General features: G+C 45.3%; 1 protein-coding gene across 2 annotated transcripts in view; it reads left to right on the top strand.

Annotated features, from left to right (window-relative positions):
• Positions 1-21,943, top strand: part of ACO2 (aconitase 2) — a 31,931-nt gene that overhangs the window by 6,816 nt on the left and 3,172 nt on the right. For both annotated transcript variants that reach the window (XM_025208923.1, XM_006027658.3), the window contains 15 exons: positions 2,498-2,640; positions 3,865-4,123; positions 7,288-7,380; positions 9,253-9,411; positions 9,660-9,810; positions 10,731-10,835; positions 11,443-11,534; positions 12,139-12,244; positions 14,711-14,868; positions 16,135-16,208; positions 16,936-17,047; positions 18,099-18,221; positions 18,537-18,692; positions 20,630-20,821; positions 21,676-21,808. In XM_025208923.1, the coding sequence (XP_025064708.1) occupies positions 2,543-2,640; positions 3,865-4,123; positions 7,288-7,380; positions 9,253-9,411; positions 9,660-9,810; positions 10,731-10,835; positions 11,443-11,534; positions 12,139-12,244; positions 14,711-14,868; positions 16,135-16,208; positions 16,936-17,047; positions 18,099-18,221; positions 18,537-18,692; positions 20,630-20,821; positions 21,676-21,808 (2,011 nt within the window). In that variant the 5' untranslated portion in view covers positions 2,498-2,542. The remainder of the gene's footprint in view (positions 1-2,497; positions 2,641-3,864; positions 4,124-7,287; positions 7,381-9,252; positions 9,412-9,659; positions 9,811-10,730; positions 10,836-11,442; positions 11,535-12,138; positions 12,245-14,710; positions 14,869-16,134; positions 16,209-16,935; positions 17,048-18,098; positions 18,222-18,536; positions 18,693-20,629; positions 20,822-21,675; positions 21,809-21,943) is intronic.

The following is a 21,943-nucleotide window of genomic DNA, read 5'->3' as shown; positions in this document are numbered from 1 at the left end:
TTATAGGCAGCCACAAGGTTGCCTCTCAACCTTCTCTTGTGGAGGCTGAAAAGGTCCAGGTTCTCTAGTCTCTCCTCGTAGGGCTTGGTCTGCAAACCCTTAACCATATGAGTGGCTCTTCTCTGGACCCTCTCCAGGTTATCCGCATCCCTCTTGAAGTGCGGTGCCCAGAATTGCACGCAGTATTCCAACTGTGGTCTGACCAGCGCCCGATAGAGGGGAAGTATCACTTCTTTGGATCTGTTCATCATGCATCTGCTGATGCATGATAAAGTGCCATTAGCTTTTCTGATGGCTTCGTCACGCTGCTGACTCATGTTCATCTTGGAGTCCACTAGGACTCCAAGATCCCTTTCCACTTCCGTGCCACCCAGCAGGTCATTTCCTAGGCAGTAGGTGTGCTGGACATTTTTCCTCCCTAGGTGCAGCACTTTGCATTTCTCCTTGTTGAACTGCATTCTGTTGTTTTCCGCCCACTTGTCCAGCCTGTCCAGGTCTGCTTGCAGCTGTTCCCTGCCCTCCGGTGTGTCCACTTCTCCCCATAGCTTTGTGGTCAGATTTGTGGTTAGCTTTGTGGTGATCAGATACAAATCTGATCAGAAAGGTGTTTGGGGACTCGGATACTGGGGGTAGCTTCCAAATTTCTGGTCCTAATAAGTAATGTGGATATTTTCAAAGGTGCCTGAACTATCGAAATCTCGGGTGGGCATCGAAATCTCTTGTGAATATTCATGGAGCTTGGGTACACAGAGCCCTTATGCAGCTTTAGAAAGCTCAGCCAGAAGGCCTCTGATCATGGGTTAGTGGCAAGCCCTTGTATGTAGGGGACAGTTCAGTTTTCCTGGCCTTTCTACTAAGAGGACCTGCTGGGATGGTGGGTACTTTTTATATCAATACCTGCAGCTCATAGTGTGTATGAAGTTCATTAGTTTATTTCCATGTCACTAAATATCTGAAAATGGCAAAGTCTTCAGTCACTGTTGTTTTTTAAGGTTGATTTGTGAATGAATGGTTTTAGAGAGCTTTATCTTTGATCCCTTCAGTCTCCTTGAGACATTTTATTTTTCCTATTCTCCAAAGTTTTAATACTCATTACCAGACAATAAGCTGGAAAGATCTCTGTCTGCCTTGGGTTCGAGGGTGGTACAGCATGGGTCCTCTTCCCCCTGAAAAAGGAGCTCAAATGCTACAGCTCAGGTGGGGAAGGGAGCAGGAGAATATTTCCCATGTGTTGAAAAGTTTGAACCCCCTGTAAAACTGACACCCTCTTCTGGTTTGGCATAGTAGAAGAGTACAAGGGGTGAACTTTCACTGCCACCATAACAGAATTTCTAACATGTGAGGACTCCCTAGGGGGAGTTCTTGCCCTCAAAGCATTGGGATAATGTCTGTCTTTATGTGAACAGAGGACAAAAAGGTGACACTGAGGCTGTGTCTACAGCATCTCTGTGTTGAGCCCTGGGTTGCTGCCGAGAAACAAGCCCTGCCTGTGTGCTGAAACTGGCATTTAAGCTGTGTGGACAGCATAGAGGGTTTCTGAGCCTGGGGTCCAGCACTGCTCTCAGGGTTTGTCTTGGGAGAGGCAGTGTATGGCACAGGGACATGCATCCAGGATCCTTTAAGCTGTCTCTGCTTGATTGCTGGGTGTGGAAGCAAGTGGGTAGGTCCTGGATGCAGTCACGCAGTCAACTAAGCGATTGTGTTTGCCTCTGATCTCTGCAATTTGTCTTTATGTAGCTCTTTTCATGATGATGTGACTGAAGACATGTTACACACACACACACACACACACACACACACACACACACACACACACACACCTTTTAATAGTGCATGAGTGTCCTTCATGGTGGCTTTGGTATGCAAAGAAAAACGTGTATTAATTTGAAAAAGCAGGGGAAGAGGGTGTTGACTGCTATGGTCTGACCTGTGCAAGTCTGCTGTAAACGTCCAATTCACATTTTTTTTTTCATCAGTCCTCTGCTACAAAACTCATTGCTGAGGGGATGCAAATTTGGGTTTTTTTTGCTGTAGCTAGTATGTTGTAGGAAGGCAGTGCCCTGAAAACTCATACATCAAATATTGTACTTACTCTTTTTATTAAAATAAATAAGTAAAACTAGTGACCCATGTCCTGAATTCAAGCAACTTGCATAGAAAGAAAGATGACAACAAAAATGGAGCTTTCCTCTCTTCTCCATAAATCCTTTAGCACAGCAAATGGAAGCATATTGTTATCACTACAAATAGTACCTGCTCTGGGTAATCTAGTCAAACAGGTTTAATATTGGGTTGTGCTGTCACTGCATGGGGTAGGCATCCACTGAACAGGTTAGATCTTTCAAAGCTACGTAATCATCTTTAGTCGCTTACCTATTAAAATGAGAATCTTAGAAATCAGAGCTGGGAAACAAACACCAAAGGTTATACTTTGTCATGTGAAATCACTTTGCAGATGCCTGGTACCTAATAATGATCTGCAATTTTTCTTTTTCAGCAAGCCCTGAGTAATGGTGTACAGAGATACCATGTTGCTCCTGTTATGTGCCAGCGGGCAAAGGTGGCCATGAGCCACTTTGAGCCTAATGAATATATTCATTATGAGAAACTTGAGAAGAACATCAACATCATCCATAAGAGGTAAGGTTGGGAGGTTAGGAAAGTTGGTTGTGGAGAACTGGCCATGGCTCTCCACCCCTGCCTTGTTTCTGATACCAGCTTTACATGACTAGCGTTTCAGGAAAAAGCAAACCTGCTAGCATCTTCCACATAGTGGAAGAGTGTATGGCAAACCTGTTGGGCACCACTGTTATATGCTGAGAATCAGGCTGGCTTCATGGAGGACATGCTGAGGAGCACTAGACTTCAGACAGCTGCCTACAGTAGATAGTATGTTTTGTTTAACAGCTTTTAAGACGTGAGCTTTGATGTGCTAGGCTTTAATTTATCATTATTCAAAGAAACCGATGCGGTTAATGATCAGTGCTAGCATGACTAAGTATTTAAAAAAAAAAAAAAAAAAAAAAAAAAAAAGTCCCTGTCCTCCCTCCTTAGCATGTTTTCCCCAGAGAAGTTACCCTCCTGCCTGCTGGTGCTTGGATACCTAATGCACACAAATTTGTGAATTCTGTCTGTTAAATTGATGGACTTCAAGGTCACTGTTTTTACTCCAGATTTATCTTGGCAGTAGTTGAAAGCACTCTTTTAATGGACTAGTCTGTGTCCTTTGTGAAATGAGCTGTCTGTCTGATTTCTGTTCGTTGAAACCAGGTTACTGCATCACAGAAAGCATCACCATTGTCATTAATTGGCTTCTGTATGAGTGTCAGGGAAGAACCCCTGAACTGAGTGCTCCATGGACACCAAACTTTGGTTTCACCTTGGCAAGTCTAAACTTGCCATGAGATGTGACATTTTGTGAGTGCAATGATTTGTCAGTTCTGTGGATATGTTTCTAAACGTGGCCTGCAATCGTCCCCTGGACTATGATCACAAAGCTAAGCAGAGTGGGATAACTGTTTTGTCCTGTGCCCATGTGGTGGAACTTCCAGGAATAAATATGACTGCTTCAGGAAGGGCTGCTGATAGCTATTTAAGGATGCTTATCTTATGTCACTACTGAACCAAACCTCCTGCCATTTTTTCATGTTTAGATGTTGTTAGTGAGCTGTTGGTACTAACTGCACAGTTATAGGACAAGCAAGTGGGTCAGTACTACACAAAGTGCCTTGGGAGCCTGGTTTCTTCTGGGTGTTATGCTTTAGAAAAGTAAGGGCATGCCATTCCTCTGTTGATAAATAGGGTGAAAATTTAAATGTTTGAGCTGACAATATTCAAGCGTCTCCTTGTCTGCTTTCCCCGCAGGTTAGACCGTCCTTTGACCTTGTCTGAAAAGATTGTATATGGGCACTTAGATGACCCGGTGAAACAGGATATTGAGCGGGGCAAGACCTACCTGCGCCTACGGCCAGACCGTGTGGCCATGCAAGATGCCACTGCTCAGATGGCAATGCTGCAGTTCATCAGCAGTGGATTGCCCAAGGTGGCAGTGCCCTCTACCATCCACTGTGACCACCTTATTGAAGCCCAGATAGGTGGTGAAAAGGATCTTCAGAGAGCTAAGGTCATTGTAGCACCAGAACTTAAGAAATAAAAGTTTATTTCTGTGTTTGAAAGCCTTGATCCATTTCAGTTTTCAAAAGGGCAGTTACACACTAGCACTGTAGGCAGGCATAGTAGAAAAGCAAAGTTCAGTTCCAGCCCTAGAGAGTCTAGCCTGAACTAGACTAATCCATCAAGTGATTTATAGGGTGAAATGTAAAGATGGGAAGTACAGACTTAGCTTATTGATGGTGGAAGCCCATGCAAAAAGGGATCTTTGGGAAGGAGGTGGCCATTTCTAAGCCATAAGGGAAGCCATTCTGAAGGGTAAGGCATGAAAACTGTCAGATACAGATTCCTAAGTTTTTCTTCAGGAGCTGTCAGTACCTGACAGCTCTCAGTGAAGTGAGACAGAAACCTCCAGAATGTCCCTGACCACATGTTCACTCGTAAGTCATGGGTTAGAGAGGAATTCTTTCCTGTCACTGACTAAGGGATCAGCTGTGAAGGATGCTGTTGCTTGTAGCTTTCTGGTTAAGCCAAGTGAGCTGCAAATGTTGTACCCACTAATATTGCTCTTGTTTTGAAAGCCAGTGTCAGCTGGTCTGGCTAGATTCTTGTCCCCACCCCTCACCCCAATGTAATGGTCAGACCTCTCCCTCATTTTGGTGCTTCTCGCAAACGTAGATTCCAGTTTACCTCTCCCATGGACAGTCCGTCGATTGGTAATGTGCTGCTTCCTGGACTTGCCCCTCTCATGGTCTGAAGTGAGCCATATCCAGACTCCTCAGTCAGTAGGAGAATTGTTATGACAAATTTGGGAGAGAGCGTAGCAACTGAAAGGGGTTGAAATCCTGAAGGACCTCTTTCTTTATTAGAACCTGGAAATATACAGCAACAGATGGAAAGATAGAGGGCTGCCAGTGCTGTTGCACCATCAGGGTGAGGGACAATTGTCTGGAATAAGCTCTGTTTTGTAATTGTTTAGGTAAGGTGACCATGCCTAATGGACCTTCTCATGTCCTGAACAGTGGGAGGAATTATGCCTGGGTATTACTCATGGGAATCTCTCTCTCTCTCTCTCTCTCTCTCTCTCTATGCCTGCATACATGGCAGGAACAGGCATCTACATTTTCTTATATCAGGATATTTGTGATGCCAAGTAACTTTCCTTGCTCAACCCTATTAAAATTGTGATAAAGTGAATTCTACCACTCATAAAAAATGAGGTGATGAGCAAATTTCCCCTTGTGGGTATTTGTCCTATATGTTACTTCAGGCCTGAGAGTTCTGCAAAGAGGTTCCCACTCTGGAGCTGCCTTCCTAAAGACTGTTTTCTTTCTTCTCTCCCCCCCCTGCTGTGGCACTGACCTGTTCTTGCTCTGGGCACTGAGTTTGTTCTCTGTAGGGTGATTGTGTTCTTTATGGCAGATCTGCTGCAGCTCGCCCCCGCTTCCCTCTGCCATCCATTTTCCGACTAGAGCAAGCAATGGTCTTGCCTTTTCTCTGATCGGGTTCCGCTCCTTGCATTGCCAGTTGGCATGGAATGAATGCTGGCAAAGCAGAGAGCAATTTGGATCTGCTCCTGGCACATCAGCATGCTCAGTTTGGGAAGAGTTGCACAAACATAGTGAAATGACCTGACTCCCAGTGAAAACAAGACTTCAAGACCTGCCATTGCCTCATGGGAAACTTCAGCAAATGCTCTGTGCACAGACAATTCTTCTATTATCTCCAGCTTCCCTTTTTTTCATTTTGAAGAGTGCCTGCATGAGAACGGAGTCTTTAAGCAGGAGTGTATGCAGTCTTGTCTTATCTGCTCTCCCACTTCGCTGACAAGAAACCCTGAGGATATAATGCTGTCATACTTCCATGGCAACCATAGTTATTGTTGCAAGTAGACCCCATTGGTAAATGTGATGTCACAGCAAAAAGCAGTGTTTATATGATGAGATGTTAGATGAGGAGATTTGGATTCTGTTCCTAGCAGCAGCTTTGTGCAGGTCACTTAATTTTTCTGACTCATTCCTTTTTTTTTTTCGTGTGGCTTTTTTAAAGTGGTTGGAAAAGATCTTGAGAGATCACCTAGTCCAACCCTCTAATACCTGGAAGGAGCTATCTCTAAACCATCCCAGATAAGTGTTTCTATAACATGCTCAACTTCCAGTGATGTAGATTCCACAACCTCTAGCTAATCCATTCCAATATTTAATTGCCCTTAGTTCTTTCTAACATGCAGCCTAAATATCCCTTGTTGCAGTTAAAGACCATCACCACTTGTCCGGTCCCCAGCTACAACAATTGATTGCTATCCTCTTACAATAGCCTTTTGAAGACTTATTAAATCCCTCTTCAGTCTTCTCTTTAGAGTAAATCTCAATTCTTCTGGCCTTTCCTCATATCATGTCATCCAATAGCTTCTCTTACTTTATTGGGCTCTTGTGTCAGTTGGCTCCAGTACTCCCAGTGCAGTCCCACTGCTGCTGAATGAATACAGTAGAAGAATCTTTCTGTGACTTACATTAACAATAGGATCATATGCATCTGAATGTACTGTGAGCCTGTTTTGAACAATATTACACCACCTCTGTAGCTTGTGAACCATTAGAGCTGCAGTCTAGATGTGCATTGATTGTTTCTTCCTAGTGTAACACTTTGGGTTGGCCTCACTGAATTTCATTTGATCTATTCTAGTCCAATTTTCCAGTCTGTTCAGTTGCTTTGAATCCTAATCCTGTCTTCTGAAGTACTTGCTTGCTGTACTTAACTTTGTGTCATAAATGGCCACTTAGCTCCATCCTCTAAATCGTCAATGTAGATGATGAATTGCGCTGACCCGAGTCAGACCCCTGGGAGCAGCCACTTGATCCTTCTTCCCTGTTTGGCCTTGAACTGTTGACTATTAGTCTGGTGATGCTTCTTAAATAGCTTTGAGACTATTTAATAAAGGGCACTACACACAAGCAAAGGTGATGGAGAAACAAGGAAAAAAATAGAAAATCCATGATATGGAAGCAGGAACACTGGGGAGTCAGCAATACTGAAATTGAGTCTCCCTTTCACTTCCCACAGACCTCAGGATGAGAAATTTGTGCTGGGGGAGGAGGGGTGGTGCTGAGATATAGCTTTACAGGGAGAAAATAGAATATAAGTTACTAATGGTTTGCCTTTTAATTATCTGAATAGGATATTAACAAGGAGGTGTACAACTTCCTAGCCACAGCTGGTGCTAAGTATGGAGTAGGGTTCTGGAAACCTGGATCAGGAATCATCCACCAGGTAAGTGGACTTAACTGCAGTTTTTGAATAGCTCTTCACTTTGACAAGTGCTTGCATACAGCTACGTGAAAGCAGTAACAGGGAGGTCTTCTCTACAAGGCAGAATTCTTCATGTTGGGGCTTCTACCTTCCCTACAAAGTTATGGTGAAGTTATTCCTTGCCTGTTCTATTCTGCCTGTATAATCTACAAGGAGACTGCTGCACAACTCTGACCTAGGCTATCAGCTTCTGTGAAAAGTCTGCTGGTCAAACTCTAACCATCAGTCTACAGGGAGTGTGAACACCAAGAGTCCATGTGAAACGGCGTAGCCTTGAACTGTCTTAATATGTAATGGGCTATCTTAGCTTGGCTGGGGCACTAAAGCAATGCTGTTAAAGTAGCTTGTGGGGGCAGTTCAGGTTGCCTTTTGTGTGTGAGGGTGGGGAGGGGGAAGTATTTAAATTTAAAATCAACTTTTATAATCTTGGTCTCAATATAATTAATAAATTAAAACAATGTAGGGGAAGACATGCAAATGTGGCAGCACAGTGCTGAGAACAATAAAGCATAATCAGTTTAAAGTCCACTGCTCAGACTGAAGTGAACTAAAAGTAGCATTTGAAAGAGTTTCTAAAATCTTTTGTCCCTGTTCTAGCTTATAAGGATACAGTCAACTCGAGAGAGCACTCTCAATTTTCTTTACCCATTTTAAAAGTGACACTTCTGATCACTGAAATAGAGAGTGGAGGGGGAAACCCCTATGTTGCCCTGCTTGTTTTGTGTATTTGACAGAACTTAGTTTCATAGTTTTCTATCTGTAAAAGCACAACCCAAATTGACAGGGGAAAGAAGTGGGAAGGAGAAGGTGCTGTTGTCAGCTGTGATAATGTTTACAGTGGGGACTCAGTTAAAATGTGTCTTGCCTATAAATTAAGTCATCTAGCTAATACTGTAGTATTTCTTCCACAGTAAGACTTAAAGGACAGTGGGTGAGGGGTGGGGACAGCTTGGTTCTTCTACCGCTGCTTTGGAACCAGTTGTTAACACTTGCCACATGCCACTGTCTTAGTGTTTTGTGCTGCTTTCATTGTAGTCTCTGAACACCTTCCATGTGAAATAGGTTCCACAAGACATTACCATCTTTTGGCTGTTTTTCTGAGCATGGGATTTTTGGTTTGATCAGTTATCCTTAGAGCCCAAAAGCCCAACCAAGAAGTCAGTGTTCTACCATTCTAATGATGGGAATGCCTTAGTGGCACTGGGAATAAATTCTGGCTTATTCCCTTGATCCAGTGAATGATGATTTTTTGGGACAGGACCCAGGAGAGCCTTCTCCCTGCCAAGGCCCAAGGTAATGATGCTGTTCTATAAAAGTGTAGCTTAGCAGAGAAGTGCTTGATGGGGAGAGGTCTCGGAGAGTAGCCCTTGCTATACTTGATGAATGAGAGTCTTAAGCTGATGCTTGATTCCTGGCATTCTGTCACTGGGGGCCAGGGAGTATTAAATAGGTTTTTATTAAACAGACATTGAAAGCAGACTTTGGTTGATGGAATTTTGTATGGATTTCTTAACTCTGCATGATGCTGTGTTTATTAACAGCTTCAATTTGTACACCACTCTAGGCAGAGAGATGTGCTCTAGATATCTGGCAAAGAGCCAGTTGGGTAACTGCACTGCATTTAGTCAGGAAAAGGTAGGGATGGAATCTTTAAAATGGACATGAGCTTGCAACCCAAAAGTAAGCTAGTGATCATCTTGGAATCACTACCCACAAATTGAGTTGCTCATTTAATCCAAACCTCCCTCAGCTCCTTGTTGTGCCGTGGGCAGTCTTATGCTTGTTTGCGTGTCCTCTTCCCTTCTCTTCTCCCTCCCCTCCCCCTTTTTTTAGATCATTTTGGAGAACTACGCATACCCTGGGGTTATGCTGATTGGCACAGACTCCCACACACCCAATGGAGGTGGCCTGGGAGGAGTTTGCATAGGAGTGGGAGGAGCTGATGCTGTAGATGTCATGGCAGGAATCGCTTGGGAGCTCAAGTGTCCAAAGGTGAGACAACAGAGGAAAAGTTAATTCCCCTTGTGAAATGAGCTGACACAAGTATGAAAGGGCAGTGGCATTTGGGGCTTTTGGAACTTGGGTTTGAAAATGTCCTCCTTAACTGGCATCCTGTTGACTTGTAAATGGTGGATTCTGGGGAATGGACCTGCTCAGAAGTGAGGTAGAAGAATGGGATCCCTGTGGCTTTAAGATGCATTCCATTGCTACCAACTTTTCCTGTTGTTGGTGCTGCTTAGGTTATTGGCGTGAAACTGACCGGCAAGCTGTCAGGTTGGAGCTCTCCTAAAGATGTGATCTTGAAAGTGGCTGGCATCCTCACTGTGAAAGGTGGCACGGGTGCCATCATAGAGTATCATGGGCCTGGAGTGGACTCCATCTCTTGTACCGGTGAGGCACCACTAACTCGCTTACCTGCTAAGGCGCAATTGTGGAAGCTGCTGTATCTGGGCAATGCTGTACAGCTTGATGCAGTTTGCCAGTCTGGGGTTTGGGAATAAGCTGCAGCTGTAGTGGGATAACTGGGGCTAAGTTTTGTAAGAACAGACTCTGGCACTTCAGGTCATAAGCAGATCTCAGTCTCGGGTTCTGCTACAGTTCAGTATTGCATGGTTGTGCCTTGCAGTGTCTTGTTGCTGGCGTTGAAAACTGTTGTCTGTCTCTCCCATGCCTGCACAATTCTGAAGTGGACTTACATTTTGGTCTTAGCCTCTAGAAGCAGTTGACCAGGGAGATTTGGACAGACTATGTCCCCTGTATGATGAGACTTGTCTGGATTTGAAATGCTTTTCAGGTGTCACCACTGCACCTGTGAATGAGGGCTCTTATCCTCAAATCATGAAAACCTGCTGGCTTTCCAGTTTGTCAGTGAGAACTTTTTACTCCATTTAACCTGTCTTTGGTGGCCACCAAGACCAGTGTATAGTCAGCTCCTCTGGTAAAGAATAATCCAATATAGCTAGAAAACCTGCCTCCACTTTAGTGCAGGCAATGAAGACACTGGTGCTTTCACTGCTAAATAGAAGTTTGATGGCATACCACCTTCTGCCATATTACGCGATTTTTTTTCTTCCCACTTCGCTTGAGATCATTAAATGTCTGAGCCCAGAACCTCTCCCTTGCAGGTGCTTAGAGATGGTCCATTTGATCTAGTGTTCCATTACTTTGATCTGATGTGAAAGTAGGTTCCTGTGTCTGTTACCCTATTCTGTCCTGGCCTTGCTGTCTTCCCCATGGTCTTGCTTTTGCAGAGCTCAGTACCTTTTTGCACCCTGACTCAGTCTTTCGGTCTCTCTGCCATCTTTCTGTAGGAATGGCAACAATCTGTAATATGGGAGCAGAGATTGGTGCCACCACCTCCATTTTCCCTTATAACCAGCGAATGAACAAATACTTAAAGAAGACTGGGCGAGCTGGTAAGAGGGCTTGAGGAAGGGTGTGTAGTGGCAAAGCCAGTTTCTTCTGACTTGGGATCTGTGCTTTCTTACATGGGGGGTGGTACCCAGAACAGATAGCACTGTAGAAATTGCACATCAGTTCTTCATAGGGAAAGCAAAGAAATGGTGCTTTGGACAGGTTCACTAAGGACCTTCCTGGGTTTGGAGGAGGAGGTCTCTGCACTTAGTCAGACACGAGTATTTCAAGCATGCTGTCTTAGATTACTTTTTCCTTCTTGACTAGAGCTGTCAAATTCTTTAAGAACCTGTTATTTTTGCATGGCAATTGCTAAGGGAATGGGATGAAAATGCAGCTGTCTAGTTCAGCAGTGGTTGCAGCACCCAAAAGACATGATAGGATGCCAGGCACAGGAGTACAGACCAGATGCTAATTGAGTAGTGGTCTCTCAGGTCATTGGTGAGAGAAGGGATGTCAGTAGGTGAGGAACCCAGTGTCTGGTGGGATTGGAAATGATCTGTGGGGAGTTTCCCCTCAGGATATGCAGTGTACAGCACTTCTGAATTATCAATCCCTTCTCCCTCCCCACTGCTGTATTTCCCAGTTTTCCTTTCTTTCTGATTTCAGACATTGCTGCTTTGGCAGACGAATTCCAGGAGCACTTGCAGCCTGATGCTGGTTGCCACTACGACCAGGTCATTGAAATCAACCTCAATGAGGTGAGATTTGGCTCATTGCTTTGTTTAAACAATCAAGGAAAACATGACTTTTGCCACACGTGAATGCAGGGCAAGGCCCAAACTTCAGGTTCTTCATTGGCAAGTGCCTAGGACAGCTTGGAGTGCTGTAGATGAACAAAAAAACTTGTATACCCAAAGGGCTTAACTTAGACATGACCTAGAGTAGTGAATGATGGGGATGGCATGGGATTCAGAGGAGGCAGCTGACACTGAGATGGTGTGATTGTGGCTCGAGCAAGTGTTACTTGAGACTTCTGTATAATGGAACCCCAAGCTGTGCCTCCTGGCAGTCTGTCCTGTAAGGTATCAATTCTTACTGCCCCAGATGTTGCCTTTATCAGAATTTGACAGCCTTCCTTCAGCTTTTCTATCTGCTATTCAGAGACCCTCCTCCAACTTCAAAAAAAGAAGAAAAAAAAAAAAAAAAAGAAGCTTTTCCTACTGAGACATAATTGTGAAAGGAATCAATTTGCTCTTAAATATTGCTGTTTGCTTTTTATTATAGTGTCTGGGTGGCCTTTGAGCATTGTTGTAGGGATTGTTTTGCCTCTAATCCCTCATTACCATTCATTATTTCTTAAAGCTGGAGCCACATATCAATGGGCCTTTCACACCAGACCTAGCGCACAAGGTGACAGAAATTGGCATTGTGGCAGAAAAAGAGGGCTGGCCACTGGATATTAGAGTTGGTGAGTAGCCTTTGCCCCTTGGTCTGTGCTTTTCCTTGCTAAATGGATATTCCTGCCTCAAAGTAGCTGGCCACCTGTCCCAGACTTGTCCGAATGTGTCATCCACCCCCTATCTTTCCAGTAAACTTGCAGTTCTATAGCTTGATCTCCACTGAACACTGCTAATTGCTTGGAAAGAGGGCATTGTTTTGGGTCATGTGTTCAGGGAGAGAGATGGGCAATGTGAAAGATGGACGTTAATCCAGGCTTTTAGGAGACTGCCAGGTTCGTGTCTTCTTGGGAATTGTTTCCTCAAGATGGGGATGCTGTGAAGATTACCTGGTAGGACAATTATCCAACATAGACAGCAGATGGAGTTGTAAATGAAGCTTTTCAGAAAAGGTCCTGTGAGAGAGAAGGTTTAAGTGGGTAGTATTCTAGTCTTGGAGGTCTTGTGGGGAACATTACTGGGGAGTCAAGTGTGAGCTTGCTTTGCTGTAAATATGATACCTGCTTAGGTATCATAAGCAGGCTACCTAAGCCGTTTTCACTCCAATGGCAAGTGGTGGGCTAGACCTGACAATAGGTCACAGAGACTGCTGTTTGAAAATTTTCCCCATGGTTAGTACTATAGTGTTGTCTCCAGGTTAATGCTATAGTTTTGTATCAGTTTTGTTGTGAGTGCCTGACTGCCTGAAGAGAGAGAATGAGGCTCCTAGAGAGCTGGGGGGCAAAGTTGCCAAGCCAAGATATTTATTTTTACTGACCACCAAATGTTTTTACTGATGCATGTTTTATATAATGTCTGGGGGAAAAAAAAAAAGTTTTCAGATCATCAGTTAATTTTTTTTTTCTTGGGTTGGCAACTCTGCTTCATTACAACAGTGATTTTACAATGTGCTGTCCACACCCTTCACTATAGTGCCACCCCTGTCCCTGGCACAGACCCCTAAAGAAGGACTACTGTTGACCTACCTGTGAAGCAAGCAGTGGTACAGGCAGGTGATGACATATAGCAGCATGATCTGGGTGGAGGCTCCCTTGAGCTACAGAGCCTTGGGAGAATGTTCCATGCGGGGTCCTGTGTCCACTAAGACACCAGATGGCTTGGCTCTGCTCTACTCTCTGCCCTTCAGTGCTTTGCCTCTGGCTTCTTTCTGATGACAGATCTTCAGTCAAACTAATGGTTGCTTGTTCTCTTTTATGACCTTATAGACAAGGTTTTAGCTCTTTTTTTTTTTTTTTTTGGCTCGTTTGTTTTATAACAGACTGTCCATAAACTTTTATGGACAATTGGCAGCCCTGCTGGGTGGAGAAAGTAGTCTCAGGGAGGACAGAGGTGGAGCCAGAGGAAGGACAGTAGGAACTGCAGTGGCACAATAAAGATCTGTTTAGAGCTGAGTGGTCTGTTGTGCTATTTGATATGTCAGCACTCTGACCCCCTCCCTCCCTCCCAACTTTGAAGAAGTTTACAGATAATACCAAGCTGGGGGGGAGTAGCAGATACACTGGAGAGTAGGGCTAGGATTCAGAGTGACCTAGACATATTGGAGGTTGGGCCAAAAGGAATCTCATGAGGTTCAACAAGGACAAGTGCAAAGTCCTGCACTTGGGACAGGACAATCCGATGCACCAGTACAAGCTGGGGGCTGACTGGCTGGGAAGCAGCTCTGCAGAAAAAGACCTGGGGGTTACAGTTATGGGCGACTGGTGCCTCCTGAGTCGGGGGGGCACTTGCCCTCCCCACCCCCAGCAGCCAGTCAATGACTGGGGGGGGTCCCCCCGCAGCCAGTTGTGCTGGGGGGGGCAGCTAGGGTGTTGCAGGAGCATGCCCAGAAGGACCAGGGGTGCTTCTCCTGGTGCCCCCACTTCCTGGCCAGTGATCTCAGGGGATACCAGCGCTCCCTCCTGCCTGTTGCCTAAGCAGGGAACACTGGCTCTTAGGGGTGCATGTGCACCCCCTATGCATCGCCACTGGTTACAGCGGACAATAAGCTGAATGAGTTACCTAACCACATGAGAGAGAACCAGCAGCTGGTATTTAAAGCAGAATACTTTGTACTTAAATTGTCCCAATTGTTAACTACCTTCACACTAGAATTCAAGCTAACAGACTGTCAGAAGAAGCAGGGGATTCACATGGGTTGCTGTCTTGTTTGGAGCTCTGTACCAAGCCTAATGATTTGTTTAACTAAAGCAAGAAGGAATCTTGTGGCCTCTGGGAGGTGCAGGAAGTCAGACTGGATGATTATAGATTAAGACCAGAAGCGTTCACTTGACATCTGACAAGGAAGGGCTGTGAAACAGTAAAAGTTGGCTGGTGATCTTGCACATTTCAGTGTCTCTTTGGCTGTATTTGAGGTCAGCGTCCTCCACTTTTTGCACTGATGGGTGGGCCTTGTGGGAGAAGAATCTGGAATTGATTCTGCTGTAACTGCCTCTTTTTTTTTTTTTTTTTTTTTTTCTTTTGTCTTCCAAACCCCACAGGGCTGATTGGCAGCTGTACCAATTCGAGCTATGAGGACATGGGGCGTGCTGCTGCGGTGGCGAAGCAGGCTCTGGCACATGGGCGGAAGTGCGTGTCTCAGTTCACTATCACGCCTGGCTCGGAGCAGATCCGAGCTACCATAGAACGAGACGGCTATGTGAGTATCCACACCCTGTCCTCCAGCTCCTCAGCACCTTTGAAAAGCAAGTGTTTTTAAAAAAAAAAAAAAAAAAAAAAAAAAAAAGTGTTTCCAGGAATCCTTTCCTGATGAGTTTGGGGTGTTTGGCAGCAACTGCTGGAGGCTTCAGACTCTTGCCATATCCCCAGGCGTGCTCCTTTTTGCAAGTTTTGAGAGGCTACCTTTTCTTTCCTGGTAATGGACATGGGATGGGGACGGACATGGCTGTGGTACCTAAGCTGTGTGAAATGGAGCTAGTGGGGAGGTTGCAGTCTGCAAACAGCCTTAGCTGGCTGCTATGCCAGAGCTGTAGGATCCAAGTATCTTGAGGTGCTCCTTTGGGACTGGCTATGAGTTTCCCACCAAAACTGTGTTTGCAAGAGGAAAAAAACCATGAATTTATTTATTTTAAACAAAACCATTTATTGAAAGTCTAATTTCCATGGAAATCAGTCTCAAGTCTTCATGAAACCAGGTGGTGGGGGGGAACACTCAGAATTGTCCATAGAAAACTAGATCCTTGAATTTTTTTTCATCAGTACCTTTTTGTGGGGGAAGTCACTAACTTTCCAATCGGTTCTTCCTCCGTTGCAGACCCTGATCTTTCCAAACCGGAATGAACAAATATAGTATCTAGTGGAACCTACTGCTTCAACCTTCACACTTGCATACCTGTGCTTCTAGGAAAATGCCTCCCTACAAGGGTTTGCTTTCTGAAACCCTCCATGTTGGAATGTGTTCCAGATAGCCCCTAGCAAGAGGTTCCCTCTTGATGGTTTTATTGATCTCTCTCCTCTGCCTAATCAGTCCCAGAGTTCCCTGAATTTTGTTTCTCATCCCACTTCCAGAGCTGTTTGTTGGTCTGTCTCCAGTTATTTTTGCACTGGAAACTCAGGAGTGTGTTGAAAGTTAAGGGATGATTGCTGGTCAAGTTAATTAGCTGGTACAAGATACTGGCCTGGTAGCCAAAGCCTTTTAGAATAAGGAGAAAGTAGATGCAGAATAGCAGGTGTTCCTATCTCCTTCTCACCACTAACAGCCTTTATGGATTAAGCTTCCCCCCTTGATTCAAAATGCCTTCTCAAGTGCCCAGGAGTTGGAGGAGGAAACAAGCATCTTCAAACTGGGCTGCTTGAGTTAATGACCTTCCCACAGAAATGGCATCTGTGCCCTGAGAGGCTGCAGTGCAGGCTGCTGAGTTACTCTCTACTGAATGCTGTGATTTTTTTTTTTTCCTTCTCCCAGGCTCAAATTCTGCGTGATGTTGGGGGAGTGGTTCTTGCCAACGCCTGTGGGCCGTGCATTGGACAGTGGGACAGGTAAGGAAGAATGCATATGAGTAAATCCACACTTCAGCTTTATTGTAGATGATGCAAACTGGTCTCCTAAAGCCCTTTTCATAGTCAAATACAATAGTGAACTATCACATAAACAACAGAAACTTCTCATGTAGAGTGAAAAACTCTTGTCCTTTTCTGGCTGACATATGCTAATAGAAGACAAATCAAACATTTTTGGTTTCTTTACATGCCCTAAGCTAGGCGAGAAGTACAAAGGAGCAGGTGTATGTGGGAGGGTGAAGATAAGACTGCAGGGCTTCTAAGGCAACCAAGACTGGCTTTTGATCTGAATCCTCCTGTATTGTATGTGTGGGTAGGGGAGATGGCCAACAGAATAATCTTATGTTCACATCTTGTTCTGGTTCCTCAAGGGCAGGTGTCACTTAGCTTTCTAGATGGTGTGTGGTGGTACATTGTTACTGGTGTATCATGGGAGTTTCAGCATTTTACAGCTCTGGGAGGGGGAGATTGACTGCCTGTGCTCAGCAGTAGTTTACCCAGCCCTGCACACTAAAATCTGTGCTCTTGAGAGTTGTTCTGGAACTTGACCTCATGCTTTTCCCAAAGTACTGTGCACATTTTTTCCATGTGGAAGATGCCATCAAATGAGGCTGAGGAGAACTTTTTACTTATGAGAGACTACAGAAGTCTCTTAAAAACGACAGGCCATCTGTTGGATTTAGCAAAGCCACCTGTTTCTTTGTAGGAAAGACATCAAGAAGGGAGAGAAGAACACAATTGTTACATCCTACAACAGAAACTTCACAGGCCGCAACGATGCAAACCCAGAGACTCATGCATTTGTGACCTCTCCAGAGGTACAGTACACAGACTGGCAAGCAAGAGCTGATGATGGCAGTCCTGGGTGCTGAACTCCATCATGTTCAGAGATTATCTGGTCTTCTGGCTGGGGTAGGGCTGGAAGGAAAAATCCATCCTGATGCTGAATTTGGGAAATACCTACACTGTGGATTTGAGCTTAGTGCTGAGATACCTGAGTGAAAAGCTGTGGCAAACCTCAGCTAAAGCTGGTTCAAAGATCATGCCATTCTGCCTGCTGTATAGTCATATCCTGGGTTTAACCATTCTCCATATCCTTTGGGTTATAAGCAGGGATCCTAGTTTTCCATGGGAGGAAAAAAGCAAAAAGTCTCCTTTTTAAAAAAAAAACATTAAAGTCTACACTTGTTTGTAAGCTACTGAAAGCACAGTGGCATCCTGTGGTGAGCAGCAGTTTTTGGCCAAGAGGTAAAAACCACAGCAAGAGTGCCACCTGCCATGAGACACCACTGCACTTTTGATAGGTCACAGAAAAATGTGGATTCTGTGATATTTTTTTTTTCCATAGTTTTCTTTAGCTAACAGAAAACTAGGATCCATGGTTACAAGAAATGGCTGCCAGCAGGATGTGGACTTGGACCCTCAGTGAAAGATGCATGCCGAGAATTCTGTAGGCTGATTTAGCCCAGGATTTATCAAGGTAGATCTTTGGACCATCTGAAAAATCCCTGAACCAGGCTGAATTTTGCTGAAGCTAGAAACTGGGGTGCAGGAGTGGGTAAAGTTATGCCCTCTCTTTGTAATAGGGTTTGATTATACTCTGCTTGTTTCCATTTTCTTTGGTAGCCCTAAAGCTAAAACTGTGACTGACTTCATGGTGAAACCCATGAGAGAGACCTCCCCACCCAAGCTTTGCAGATGGGTGGTTCCCCATCAGGCTGAGGGGGTGGCCTTCCCCACAGACCCTCTTCACTGGTATAGAGGAAGCACTGTGAGACCTCACTGTGCCAGACTTTTGGGGGTAGCTCTTTCAAGTCTCCAGAGGAGGGAAGGAAAATGTGTTTCTAATGCAGTTGTATGTTTCCCCAGATTGTCACAGCCCTAAGTATTGCTGGCACTTTGAAATTTAACCCTGAGACAGACTACCTGATAGGAACTGATGGGAAGAAGTTTCAACTAGAAGCTCCTGATGCAGATGAACTGCCTAGACTGGTAACCTTTCACATTCTGATTCACTACTCCCCCACTGCAGCTGGGGAATTTCACTGGGAATGCATTGTGTGGCTGGTTAGATGTAGCTTATAAGGTTCTGGTGGGTACTGCGCGCCGTAGGAATAACGGAGGGAACTGAGCCTTCATCTAATGTCAGGGGGAGGGTGTCTTTCATGACCAAACCATTCCATTGTTCCTACTGAACATGAGGGACAACTCCTGCAGCTATTTAAGCATGGCCTGTTTCTTCCCAAATGCAGTGTATGATGAATGTGTTAAAGCAGGTGGTGGTAACCCCTTTTACCTTCCATATAGGAGTTTGATTCTGGCCAGGACACCTACCAGTATCCTCCCAAGGATGGTAGTGGGCAGCATGTGGATGTAAGTCCCACCAGCCAACGCCTGCAGCTGCTTGAGCCTTTTGATAAGTGGGATGGCAAGGACCTGGAAGACATGTTGATCCTCATCAAGGTGAGGGGTGGAGAGGAGCAGGGATCAGATAGGAAAGGATTCCAGTTCTAGAGCAGCTGTTCCTAATGCAGTCACCAGCACTGGTAGGCCTGATCCATCAGATGCCAATGCCATAGGCTTTTGAGAAGATGCACACCCTTCTAATGTCAAAAACTGCTGACAAGAGTGGGACAAGTGTATTAAGCTTGTGTTTGCTGCTCCTGCTGCTATGATGTGGGGGGTAATTTGTCTCCCTTTCCTTATGCTGATAGAGATGCCCAACAACACAGCAAGCCTCTTGTAATCATAACCTCACAAGTGCCTTGATCTGCAGAATTAGATTATTGACTTGCCAGCTGGTGATCAAGCCCATGCTTCAGAATATTAACTCTTGCTTGTTGCTCTGACACTACCCTAGCTTAGTCCTACTCCTAGTTACTCTGCAGAGAAGCATCTTGTCGTACCACAAACATTTTGTATTGGCCTTAGCTCTGTTGCAGGATATCCCTAAATGGCTTGCTAATGGAGTGCCTTTTATACGAGTGTTTCTGGAGAGAAGCTTTCTCAAATGAAGTCCTTGAACTCCCTACACAGCCATCACTTGTACTTCGGATTCCCTTTTCACTATAGAGAGGGTGATGCATGGTGTTCCCTGCCTCCCCAACTGGAGCAATTGTGGGGAGTCCCCAGTACTGTAGTGGTGAGCATTAAGGAACAGTTCTTAAAGAGCTGTGCCCTCCTGCTGGAGCATGTTCCCAATTACCATCAGCAGCAGGAACCTCACACATGCTTCTTGAAGATGGCAACATTTTGACACGCCCATGGATCCCTGCCTCCCCCCTGCTCCCCAATTGCTCAAGCCATCCACACTTAACCTCGCTGTAACGTACATGTGGGTAGAGGGCACACCCAGTGGAACGATCTCGTGTCCACATCTTGTTTTGATTCCCTCTGCAGCAAGGGAGAGCAGCAGGGAGGCCTGTGGAGGGAACTGGCAGCTCAGCATAGATGCATGTACCACCCAATTCTCTGGGCAGGATCCGAGTTCCTGGGGCTGGTTCTGGCCCAAAGGTTATAGGTGAGGTGGAAAACACAGTTCTCTGCTCTGAGGTTCTTGTTGTTTCTCTGGGCAGTGCTTTGTGGGCAGGTGTCAAAGGGTAACAAGTCACAGGGCTGGAAGATAGCCAAGGAGTAAGTACATCTTGTCCAACCTCCCTGGTTGAGGCAGGAGCATTCCAAACTATCCCATACAAATGCTCGTCTAACCTATATCTAAAATTACATCACAAACCCTATTGTACATCTACAAGGCACATTGCCCAAGAGTCCTCTAGCCTGCCACAGGTAAGCAGGGGGACAAGGACTGTCAGTGTCCCCTCGCCGCAATGGTTGTTAAAATACACTTGAGGGAACTTCTTAGTGCTTTGAGACTAAGAGGGTTAATTATGGCTGCCAGACTGTGAGTCCTGTCCTTGCAAGCTAAGAAAGTGCAGCTGGGGGTCTTTTGGCACTTGCACAAAGACTTGTAGGTGGCACTCTTCCTTCCGACTCCCTGTTGAACCTGTACGAAGGGGAGGGGTGCTGTTACATGTCACCCAAAAGGCAACACAGAGGGCCCACAGCTTGGGTTTCCAAATAACCTGCTGCTCTTTGTAATGGGAGAAGACATCTGGATCAGGTGCCGTGGCCAACATGCAGGCAGGCTTTCTCTTTCTGCATTTTTTTTTTTTTTCTGCCATTTTGTGGGGATTCTGGGATTCCCTTCCCCTCCACTGTAGGTGAGGAGCAGTACTGCATTGTAACACAGAAATGCCTGTGGTTCCACATCAATGTGACATCGTGCTATATACTTGGCTTAGAAAAGCTTTGGGACCTTTCAGAATGCGAAGTCATTGCAATCCTTATGTAACTCCCCTGACCAAGGAGAGATTCATTTTGCTTCTCTTGCTGCACTGTAGGTAAAAGGGAAATGCACTACTGACCACATCTCTGCAGCTGGTCCCTGGCTCAAATTCCGTGGCCATCTGGACAACATCTCCAACAACCTGCTGATTGGAGCCATCAATATGGAGAATGGCAAGGCCAACTCAGTGAGGAATGCGTTAACCCAGGAGTTTGGGCCAGTTCCAGACACAGCCCGTTATTACAAAGTGAGATTCCTTTCCTTGCATCCATCTTCTAACTGTAGAAAGGGAATCTGGGTGTTATGCTCTATGCGCACCTGCATTAGGATTGCTGGTGAAATGCCTCCCTCAAATGACTCTCATAGTCCTCTTGGGGACCAAGCTATCACTGAGTATTCACTCTTGCTGATACTTGTGGGTTAGATTTGTCATGTTAACTTTCTTCCCTGGAGAATGAGAGAACACCTGGTGACTAAAAGGGGGACACAATTTACAGCTAGAGTGCAGGAGCACTAGGAAGAAACCATGCCCAAGTTCCTGCTGCCCCTTCTGGCCAAGGTGGAATCTCTTCATTAGAGTTTGTTCCACCTGTGTGACTGGTCTGAGCCCAGGCTTGGCATCACACAATCTGGACCTTCTGTGAGAATCCCTTCCTAAAAGCTGAGAGCAATTGAATATGTTCTTTTCATAGCTCTACACCTTGACAAGTGGTCATGGATGATGTTGTCACCTGTTGGAGATCAGTTTGAGGTGCAGTCCATATTTAACGGATGTGCTTGTTGCTGACAGGAGGGATAACTGAAGGAAGAGCAGCAGCAAAACTTTGCCACGGAGGCCACAAGGGCAGCCCTATCCAGCCCCTCTTGGCCAAACATAATGAGGTCTCTCATAACACTTTGTATGATGGGAAACATAACAGCACAGGGCTTCAGGGGAGCCCTCTGGGACAGGCTGCCTGCCCACCTGGACTTTCTTACCAGAGCACTGAGGATGGGAAATATGTGCACATTAAGTTTTTTCCCTCTGGCACATCGAAGCCCCTGAGTGCTTTATCTGACAGCCCTAACTTTCTTTTGACTTCGTGTTGCTTTTCACTCCAGAAAATAGGCCTCAAGTGGGTGGTTGTTGGAGATGAAAACTACGGTGAGGGATCAAGTCGGGAGCATGCAGCTTTAGAACCACGTCACTTGGGAGGCAGAGTTATCATCACCAAGAGCTTTGCCAGGATCCATGGTGAGTGCTTCCAGCAGCTCCTGGGTATCTACTAACTGGTGCATAAGGGAGGATTGTGTTGGCTTTGAACTAGAAGCTCTGTTTCCTTGAAGTTTTGAGTAGTTGGGGCAGGAAAGAGAAGAGCATCTGGTGAAC

The sequence above is a fragment of the Alligator sinensis genome, unplaced genomic scaffold (assembly GCF_000455745.1).
Source record: "Alligator sinensis unplaced genomic scaffold, ASM45574v1 scaffold215_1, whole genome shotgun sequence".
Classification (NCBI taxonomy): domain Eukaryota; kingdom Metazoa; phylum Chordata; order Crocodylia; family Alligatoridae; genus Alligator; species Alligator sinensis.
Note: the sequence above shows the minus strand (reverse complement) of the source record. Positions and strands in the feature narration are given on the sequence as shown.